The sequence below is a fragment of the Malus sylvestris genome, chromosome 7 (assembly GCF_916048215.2).
Source record: "Malus sylvestris chromosome 7, drMalSylv7.2, whole genome shotgun sequence".
NCBI lineage: Eukaryota > Viridiplantae > Streptophyta > Magnoliopsida > Rosales > Rosaceae > Malus > Malus sylvestris.
The window spans coordinates 35,131,838-35,142,297 of NC_062266.1; the positions used below are offsets into that span (position 1 = coordinate 35,131,838).

The 10,460-nt window shown below is 38.4% G+C and overlaps 3 protein-coding genes across 3 annotated transcripts in view; 1 reads left to right on the forward strand and 2 right to left on the reverse strand.

Annotated features, from left to right (window-relative positions):
• Positions 1-10,460, reverse strand: part of LOC126628717 (60S ribosomal protein L13-3) — a 95,242-nt gene that overhangs the window by 61,081 nt on the left and 23,701 nt on the right. The gene's annotated exons all lie outside the window — the stretch shown is intronic.
• On the reverse strand, positions 457-5,181 carry LOC126628701 (uncharacterized). The gene is made up of 5 exons (XM_050298484.1): positions 4,620-5,181; positions 3,440-3,633; positions 2,603-2,887; positions 1,880-2,118; positions 457-1,775 (listed from the first exon to the last, which is right to left on the reverse strand). The coding sequence occupies exons 1-5, from the start codon at positions 4,808-4,810 to the stop codon at positions 855-857; spliced, it is 1,830 nt and encodes a 609-aa protein (XP_050154441.1). The 5' UTR covers positions 4,811-5,181; the 3' UTR covers positions 457-854.
• LOC126628702 (uncharacterized) lies at positions 6,113-8,997 on the forward strand. The gene is made up of 4 exons (XM_050298485.1): positions 6,113-6,333; positions 6,870-7,335; positions 7,489-7,722; positions 7,826-8,997. Exons 1-4 carry the CDS (start codon positions 6,220-6,222, stop codon positions 8,788-8,790), a joined length of 1,779 nt encoding a protein of 592 aa, XP_050154442.1. The 5' UTR covers positions 6,113-6,219; the 3' UTR covers positions 8,791-8,997.

Here is a 10,460-nt window from a genome sequence, read left to right on the forward strand (position 1 = left end):
GCACAATTTTTTAAGAATTTATTTACGGAATTAACAGAATATTTTGACAATTTTAATGAATTTTGAACTTGATAACCATAACTAAATTAATTCCTCCAATTTTTAATTCAAGAAATTCTAACATAGTTGATGTTTATCGACAGACAATCCAATTTACTTCTAAATATATACCTCGAAAATCAAAGTAAGAAAATAAAAAGGATGCGCAAAAGGACAACGAGAAATGCTAAGTGGATTCTCTCAAATTAGGAGTCTTTGTGATACTGTGCCACCTTACAATTTAACGTCTCTCAAATTTTCTTTAAGAGTCGTTAGCATTTCTTAAGGAGAATATGCGCAAAAATCATTTCCTATTCGAAATGCTTGAGCCTTTTAAAGGAATGAAATATCGGCAACACACACAAAGTGGACAATATCCCTTTCAAAGCATTAGTCTAATAACAAGACAACTGGAAATTCACAGAACACATTCCTCCACTTTTACAGCTATATATTATTACTTAAATTAGTCAATGAAAAACAGCCAAGATACATATTAATAACCTTGTATGGAATTAAATGTACATTTTCCTATGAATTCTATCTGTACCTACTTCCTTCCTAACATAACCTTAGTTCCTTCACATCCCCAGAATTCCATATCCAGCAAACATGCAATGCAGTTGACAACCCCCCTGTGTACTTCCATGGCTGCTTCCTCCTGTCAGTTACCCGCTTCATCTGATTATTCCAAAAGACGGCAGAAAAACTCGGTCTTCTTCTAGTGCTCGCCCAGAAAGAAGAGAATAGCAGTAAAATATGGTGCTAGCAGTATGAACTTATTGTACTATATAACAATGTACAGGTAAAATCTATCATGAATTTCTCTCCTTTTCGCTATTCAATAAAACCGTACTAACTGCTTTTGATGGCGGCCTATTGATCTTCTCAAGTAACCTACTGAATACTAATTTCACCGGTATGCAAGCTACAGTAGTAGCAGCCCCAGAAGACTCCGGTTTGATCAGCCCTCCCCTTTGATAACTACTGCTATCATGATGCATTCGCTTGTTACTAAATTTCTGTTCAACGGGTATTGAAGATATGGTCCTCGTTTTCTGGCTTGACGATAAGATCACTTTCTTGCCCGCCTTTTTTGAGAACTTTCTATCAGTGGGAAGCCGAGAGTTGTTAGGAAGGCTCCTTTTGCCCTGGCTTGCATTGTTACTGAAACTCCCTATATTTAGTTTCTTAAATGGTGGTCTGCTTTCTTCATCTGAAAAGGGAGGGTAGTCAGCAGTTTCATCACCATCCAATGCAGATGATAAATGAGGGCGTGGGACTCGAACATTTGCCGTCCTCCTTGCCGTCCTCCATGCGTGTGGAAGGGTTGCAACCCCATTATTGTCAATTGCTTCTTCACCAAATTCATCAACTGTTGAAAGAAGCGAGTTGGATGAACCATCTTCTAAGGCTTCAATTTGGATTGGGTGCCCTATTATTGCCTTCCCATTTAACTTGCTCATCAGAGAAACAATTGGAACAGGCTCCTTTTGGTAACTTGCCTGGACCTTCAAGTCAACATCTATCAAGTATTTTGGCCTCCTGCGATAATGATGACGGCCATCATATACCGGGTGAAAGCGCTCTCTTTTGATGTCCCAGTATTCGTTCCAAGCAGACCTATCCTCCCAGGTCCAGTCCTCCCAATCAATCATATGCTGACCAACACTGTTTCGACGTCTTGCTGCAGCCCTTGATGCCATCGAGTATTCATCTTCCAGTCCAAACTCAGTCTGAAAATCATTACTATCCACATTAGCCCTATGATGATAATCATTAAAATCAATGTACCCACATAAACTTGAGATTTAAGAATGTTTTAGATGAAAGCACATACCTTTTCTTCAGGATATGGTCCATAATTATAGCCTTTTCCGTAAGTGGCATCCATAGACTTTTTTGTAAGATTGCGGATATTCCTTTTCCCTTTCAGCTGCCATTTGGACACAGCTCCACTAGCAAATAGAGAGTCATGACTATATAGGTGAGCCATATCACCAGAATGAGATAATTCATCAGGCTCCTCACCAACCATGATTCTGTGTTCTTGTGCTTCATATCTTCCCACTTCTGGTTCTGTAGATTGATGTACAGACAAAACTTAGAGGGTGTTGACAAAGCAGTGGCGAAGCCATCATGAACAATTGAGGCCAAAGCTCAGTGAGACCAACCCAATAGCATAAAGTGCATATTCCAAAATTTATAACAGCACAGATTTACAAATATAAAGAATAAAAATAAGGTAGAATTAAGAAGGATAGACTTCATTTAAGTTCAAACAATAGATTGTAGTTTGAGTGCAAACGCTTAAAAGCATAACTGCTGAATCACAATCTGCGCATTAAGATGAGAGAAACATGCTACAAATCACATCTTCCCTGGAAGATCAAAATACGCATACCAAACATTAAAGGAGGTAAATGCAAAAAGAAATATTATAAATAAGAATCATAGAGCTGAACTTTCCAACAAATATAAACAGTGGGACTATTTTACATCAGACAATCTGGCAACTAATAACCCATGGAATTTCAAAATATAAAGATAGTAAAAATTGAACCTGAAAGTAAAGGCATGTCTTCATCCATATCTGGTTCTGTCTCAGATGAATCCGACTCGGACTCAGAAGTATCAGTTTCAGAAGAATCAGAGTCATCCTCTGTAAAACCAGAAGTGTTCTCTGAAATCATGGACTCAGCATGAGGACGAGCACCAACTGGGGAAGCTGAGATCTCTACATGGTTTGAAGGAGATGCTTCGTACCCCAAGGATTCACCAGACTCAGCTGGCAAATATACAATTTTACTCCTCTTTGCCTTGTAAATAACTCCTGTCGGCTCCACTCCTGAAACAGAAGTAGAAAGAGTAGTACTGTCAGGTTGCAAGGACTGTGGGACTGCTAATTTTGCAATATTCTGCAAAACTTGAACAAGAGGACGACGTTTATCAGGTCTCTTGACCAAAATTTCATCACTTAATCCATCATGTGACCTTTTCCTTTGCTCTAAAGAATGTTTACCATTCACATGACTTGTTCCTCCCATGCTAAGACCACCACGACTAAGAGCTTGAACATTACCATTAAGTGTGGGTTTCAAAGAACCGTTTAAAGCAAGAGAAGATATTTTTCGCTTCGAAGGGGCAATTTTGAGACCAAAGTCTTGCAAGCCTCTCATCCGAGGCACGACTTCAGAATGATCATCATCACCACTTAGTTGATTTCCCTCTTCGACTCTTTCGGAAGACATAGGACTGCCTATAATGTCATTTCTATGAGACATAGGTGATTTGGAATTTTCAAGTTTTACATTGTCAATTCCCAAGCTCCCGGAAGAAATAACTAACGCCTTTTTCACAGCACCAGATAATCTATTGTTCAAGCGTTCAGAAGTTATACCTAACTTTCCTTGTTTCTTCAATAACTGCTTCTCAAGCTCAAGCGCATGAAGAATAGCATCTTCTCGACGTGCATATTTCTCCCTTTTCTTTATAGGCATACCCTGCGCTGATTCAGCCTTCTCAATACAATCATCAAACTCACCGCATCGAAATGCCTTAACACGCTTGGATTTTTCCAGATTGTACCAGTCACTGAGAAGAAATACCACAGAATATCCATTACTATAGCAGTAGTTAAAACCATGAAACCAAAGAAGGCATGAGTAGAAGAATCAGCAAGAATGAACAGACTCCAGTTTGCTAAAGAGAAGACTATTTTATAAAAGTAACATAGTTAATCAAATCCATCTTAACTAATCTGTAACAAAAAAAATGTCTGCTAGGTAGATAAGGCAAAAGAATCACCAGTAAGCAATCATTCTCTGGAGACCTGAACCATTTGAAGGATTCTGCTAAATAGTTCTACATGACAAGTAATGTATGTACATTGAAACACAGTTTAAAATGGCATAGAAATAATGACAAGGCCTCCACGGTACTAGTACAACATCTCTGAGAATCCACTGCTCTCGTGATTTTGTTGTTACCCTTCTCCAAACACTCACTGACTAACAAATAAATTCTCAACATAAAGATATACCTTATCTATCATCAAAATACATGTTTAAGCAAGCAAGGCATAATTATGACAATAATATGCTCAAAGTTTAGACGTATGCCAGAAATCTCTCATCTCTATATGAAAGATCTAGATTTTTCGGAGCTTTGGTTCTTTATCCCTTGACAAATAACCAAAGTATTTCATGACAGGGTTGACCTAAAGGTATGCATAGATTGGGATTTAAGTCCTGGCATTTAACATTTCATTTGACTCCGAATTGTACAACTAATCAAATATTTTCCATTCCATAATCTCATCTTCAGTGCCTTATAAACCTAAGTTGCAGTAATTTTCCGACATGGGTTTCTACTTCTGCTCCAATATGTTGTGATTTCTTCAAGTAAAATAGAAAAAACCGCATTCTTTACGGCTCATTCATACAATAAAACGTTAAAACATGATAATACACTCACTAAACTTCATTATTTTGCTGGTTTCTAGATAAACATCTAATCACAACCCAAAATGCTAAATCTAACGAGTATTTACAGAAAAGGGGAAAAGATGAGAGACATACACACTGGCATCTTCTCTGCCGAGAAGCTTGACGGGGGTCCCAGAGCGAGGCGACGTGAGATGCGAAGTAGAGAGCTCTTCCGGGCCCACTATCTTCCCCGGCCACCAGGACCCGTTCCTCCGCCTCACCCAGACGATCGATCCTACGCTGAAATCCCCCGCACCTGAATCCGCACTACCCATAATACACATAAACGCACGCACTCACACACACACACTCTCTCTCTCTCTCTCTCTCTCTCTCTCTCTCTCTGTGTTTCTCTCGGTCGGCGAACAATGGAGGAAGTTGGAGCTGAGCTCAGCCTCCAGCAAAGAATAGTGCGGGGGGGAAGATCCGAAGAATTACGAAAATGGAGGGTCCAATTTGAGGAATTGGGGTTAGGGCTAGGGTTTCCATTCAGAATTGGGGATTTTTCATTTCTGTGCCTTATTTTATTTGTCTTCTGTTTGTTTTCTCTCTGTAAAAAATAAAAAATTAAATAAAAATTTGGAAAAATTAAAATTAAAAAATAAAAAATTGGATGGTTTGTCGAAGAAGGTGGGCTGGCTAAGCAAGCAAAGAGTGGCTCTGCCTCTGTGTCATGTGTCGTTGTGGTCGTCTGTGGGGGATTAATACCACGCGGAAATCGTACGACTTTTGGTCCCAAAGAACGCGTGCTGCGAAAGCTTTTTCATGTTCAACACGTGGATGGTTAGATGTTTGGGCCGCAGTTCTAAGCCCAAAAACATTCTAGGCCCAATTGACCAAAAAAAAAATTTCTCAGGTTCTTGTGCAAGTCCCCTTGTTATTCCTCTATATTGTTCTAATTTTATCGGATGTTGCTTTAATTGAATTTCGATGTTTAAAGAACAAGGAAAGGTAACATAGTGAAGAATTTGGAATATAAATTTTTTTGACTTAGGTCACACCATTGCACAATGTCATAATACTAGCATAAACACTCAACTATCTCTGATCATTTAATGAAAATGTATCATTTTATCAAACTAAACACTTGACTAACTATTGATCAAGAACAATTTTCATATTTTGTTAATTCTATACATTTAAACAGGATCAAATTTGGATCCAACCTAAATGATCAAGATGGACTAAGTCACTCGGTATGATAATTAGATAACTCATTAAATTAGGGCCAATGCAATATTAACGCAATTCGTTTGCTGTATAATACTTTTATACATATAGTGGTATATATTTACCAAATACAAATTAAACACTATTTCGTTGCTAAACTCTACCAATCACATATAGACTCTAATCATAGTTTCCAATTTCAATTATTAGACACATGTCCATTATTTAAGAACAGCTACAGCTATTCTTTGGACAGCGAAGAATTGTTCATATGAATTTGTCATAATTTTTTCAATCACTGGTCGAATTTTTCAATCACTTACCTAATAAAAAAAAAGGAATATAATAAACAAATTTCAAATTTCAAATCCGCGATCTAACGGTCACAATTTCTAGGGTTTTCCAATTGTCTCTCCTCGTATAAATATCCAACGCTTCTACGCTCTTCACTCTGAATCTTTAGCCGTCTCTCTTTCGAAGACCAAAACAGCTTGTTTTGATAATCTAGGGATTCCCTACAGCCATGGATTTCTCCACCCTTTCCAGAAGAGAGCTCCAGACTCTGTGCAAGAGGAACAAACTCCCAGCCAACCTCACCAATGTCGCCATGGCCGATTCTCTCAAGAATCTCAAACTCGTAAGGCTCTTATCCCCTTCTTCTTTTTCCTGATTTGGTATACAATATTGGTTTGAGTTCGTATCCGTTTGGATCCGGAGAAAATTGATATGTGGAAGTGAAATCTCCAAAGTCGGTACATTTCCAGATTCTGCTGGAGATTGCCGTTTTCTTGTTTAAATTTTATCTATTTAATTTGGATTGTACATCTCATTTTCTAAATTATTTTGTGTTTGGTTGGTGAGAAAATGAGCCGAAAGGGAAAAAATGATTGAACTTTTTTCTTTCGTGTTTGGAGCACAATCCTTGTGTATCTTTCGTATATCGATTCAAACCTATATAATACTATTCAGTATCAGCTGAATCATAATTTTATAAGATAAATTAAATCAGGGAATCGTTCTCCGAAATCCGATTCTGTTTGGTTGCCAAGGAATCACATGCCTATTTTCCGATCAGAAAACATATAAATATTTGATTTTATTTTCATGTAGTTTCTTGAAGCTAAACATGCCTGAAATTGTCTCTCTTGTAATCTGACTGTCTTGCTGTGTCAGGTGGAAGGAATTGAAGAGTTGCTGAATCAATCTCCACAGAAAACAATGAACGGCTCACTAAGTATCCCTCGCACTGCTGCAAGAACCTCCGCTCGAAGAAGGCCAATCGCTGAAGAGCCAGAAAGCTCACAGCCATTGACACGCAATCACCGGGGCGGGACAAGGAGAGCAGTTGCTGAAGAGGTGGTGGACCTGGAAATGGCCGAGGTGGTGCCTAAGACTCCTGCCGCACCAAGCACTCGGAGTAGGGCTCCAGCTGCTTCTGCTCGCCAAAAGACAGAGACCCAGAAGGAGACAGCTTCCGTGCAGAAGAGCATGTATAACACGAGGCGATCCGTGAGGCTGCTGGAAAGGACCATGGCTAACTTGAGCCTGGGGTATGAGAACAGTATGCCTCTTAAGATGAATGAACTTTCCTCTGAAATCAACAATGATTCGGAGAAGACGGATGTCTCAGTTGATGAGGGTAAGTCCATCGGCATTCGTTTGCTCATTTGCATATCAAGTTTTTTTTCTACTTAATAATTTGATTTTTTTAATCAACTAAACGTATTGTTTCTCAGATATATATTAGAAGGGAAAGTCATGTTCTCTGACAGAATTGGTTGTTATGAAACAGGGTCTAATATGCAGACAGTATCGGAGGCGAACTCAGAGAGAGTTGATGTTTCTGAAGTTCCATTGGAGAATGAAGGGCAGTTGAACGGTGATGCGGAGGAAAATAGCAAGGCCGACGTGATTGAAGTAGATGATTTCGAGCAAAAATCTGAACCGGAAGCTGAGGTATCTGAATCAGAGGCAGCCTTAGATGACATTGTGGTTTCAGAAGTTACGGATGCAGCATATGACAAGAGTAAGTTTAAGGAGATTTTGTTATGGCCAAGATACTTGTGCATTTGATTTTATGGTTCTCAATTCTAATTTTGGGGTTCCATTTTGTTTTGTGATTGCTGCAGAACCTAATGATGAAGAAACAGAAAACTCTTTGGCCGCCAAAGTTTCTGATGACGTTTCTGCTGAGGGCATGGACCATTCTATTGCTGCTGAGAAACCGGAAGATGACATCACTACGGTGGAGGATCAAAATCTTGAGAACGACGATTCTGACTCGAAATCTGCCGCTGGGGAGACTGGAGACGTTAAGGATGTGGCTAATGTAGAAGAAGCTGATAAGCCTGAGCCATTGACTCTGAGCTTGTCTGGTGACCAGCAGCCTATGCTTAGTGGCAAGGACTCAACGTATGAGGTGGCAGAGGCGGATTATAACGAGAAATTCGATTTTGAATCAGACTCGATCAAGGATGGAGATTCTGGTGACAGCACTGAAGGAGAATTTAGTGAAGATGAACCCACGGATGAAAACTCAGTTGAGTGTGATGAGTTCGATTCGGAAACAGAATCCATGACAGAAGATGGTTCTGATGATGCCGTCGCTGAGGAAGGAGAAAAATTTGGTGATGAAAGTTTGGTTGGTGCTAGTAATGTGACTAAAGTAGCAGAAGTTGTGGTCAATAACTCTGAAGTTGATGTTTGTGTAGAAGGCGACCCAGCTTTGGACAAGGCTCCAACATTGCCACCCTCGGAATCTGAGCAGCTTCCGCTTCAGTTTCCCCGTCCAACTCTCTCAAAACCCGGGAAGTCTCCAGGCAAGAAGCGATCGGAAGTCACGAGCTACATCTTCGATGACAATGAGGAAAACATTGATGATGGCAGTGACAATGGCGGAGTTGAGGTCAAGAGAGACGCGGATGCCACCGACAAGGATAGCGTGGCGAGTGGATTGGAGGCTAAGAGTCTAAGGCAGCTAAGGAAAATGCTGAAAAGTCAATTGAAGATCAAGACAGAAGATAAGATGGTAGAGAAGCCAAGAACTGCGTTGCAGGAAGTAGCAGAGAACCAAATGGCAGGCAATGGGAACTGAAACAGTCATTTACATGATTATTTTGGATTTTATGGTTAAACCTTGGTTTGCCTCCTTATAGAGAAGCTTTTGGGGGTTTGTTGTACTTGAGAGTGTTTTAAGTAATAATAAATGAAAACTAATGAAAATGGCTAATAACGCTCACCCACCCAATCATGTGATTGTGGGCTTGAAATTTGTCATTTTTGCTTACAAATGTTACTGTCACCATGTTTTGCAACATACATCAGCTAACTCTCTCTCTCTCTCTCTCTCTCTCTCTCTTTCTCTCTCTCTCTCTCTCTCTCTCTAGTATGAATTAGAGAAATGCAAACAAGACTCTAAAAAGTTGGATTCTCCATGCATTCTTTGTCACTTCATATTTTTTGTACAATATTTTATAGGGAACTTTAACGAAAAGCACCCAGTACTGTTCACTTTAACGAAAAACCACATTTTTACACTAAAAAGTCAATCCTGGTACTATTCACTTTACCCTTTATTTTGTCCTTATCATTAAAACTCAAAGTTTTCAAGCCATTTTCATTAGTTTTCCTTATTTTATAATGTTGTCATAGAAATTAACGTCAAACTATGAGGTGATAAAAAGTCAACGATGAATTTTACTTTAAAAGAGTCTGCTTAGCATTTCTCTATGGATATGACCTTAAAAAGGAAGTCACTTTCATCTAACTGCTTCCCAACAAATAAACTACCTTTTAATTAAGTATAAAAATTATGGCTACTTAACACTACGGTTTAGTGATATTTTTCTTCACTTGTAAGTTTAATTATCGCCAAAGGTGAATTTAAACCATATTATTACTAGCACATATCGTTGTTAAAAAAAATAAAAAATAATTATGACAACCTAACAAATGATTAAACATTTTTTGGTTTTGTTGATTTTTTGGAAAGTTGATCTTCAAATAGTGGCCTGCAAAATAAATGAAGTTCCGATCATCAAACAGAGTTCAATCTTCAGCAAACAAAGCTCTATGTGGTGTGATTTGTAGACACCTAGCCATTTATTTAAACCCCACTTAACAGTGTTAATTTTTTTAACTTTTCTTGTTTGTTGATACATAGTCATTCATTTAAACTTGCGGTTTTTGGTGCATAAGAAAAGATAAATTGAATTAAAAAGGTAAAGATAAATTGACTCAACTCAAGTAGATAGACCACTGACGGTTTTTGGTCATAAGATTTAAACTCCACAAAATGAGCCAACTTGATAATTGATATTATTTTTTAATAATTTGGAATTTTGGGAGTTTTTTAGTATAACCTCCTCCTTTCTCCTTCTAAACTTGCATTACTACTTGATTCATACAGTCTACTTTTTCGGTCACATTTTAACGATCAACATCTAATAATGTTATGACAATGTGAATAATTATTGCCCAAAAAAAACAAAAAACAACCAACAAACGAACAATGTAACCACTATATGGTACTCTAGTGATTAAGGATGAATTCTAGGCCCGTATTCCACATAGCACGTTATTTGTTTGATTTATGACATTGGTGAATTACTTGATGGTGTCAGGAGAAGAGTGAAATGCCTATGAAAGTATTTCCGCCCCCGAAAAAGTGGATTGATATGGTGAAGCCACTAGCTGGTCCCCTTTTTAAAGGCAAAAAAAAAAAAAAAAAAACAAACGAACAATGTTAGGGCATAACTCTAAGCA

Bases quoted from the DNA above. Each gene is read 5' to 3' on its own strand.
- LOC126628701 (XM_050298484.1), bottom strand. From the start codon at position 4,810: ATGTGTATTATGGGTAGTGCGGATTCAGGTGCGGGGGATTTCAGCGTA. The intron at 2,119-2,602 runs GTTCAATTTTTA...ATCAATCTACAG, and splicing joins AGACATGCCTTTACTTTCAG to AACCAGAAGTGGGAAGATAT. The intron at 1,776-1,879 runs GTATGTGCTTTC...AATGATTTTCAG, and splicing joins GACCATATCCTGAAGAAAAG to ACTGAGTTTGGACTGGAAGA.
- LOC126628702 (XM_050298485.1), top strand. From the start codon at position 6,220: ATGGATTTCTCCACCCTTTCCAGAAGAGAGCTCCAGACTCTGTGCAAG. The intron at 6,334-6,869 runs GTAAGGCTCTTA...TTGCTGTGTCAG, and splicing joins CTCTCAAGAATCTCAAACTC to GTGGAAGGAATTGAAGAGTT. The intron at 7,723-7,825 runs GTAAGTTTAAGG...TGATTGCTGCAG, and splicing joins GGATGCAGCATATGACAAGA to AACCTAATGATGAAGAAACA.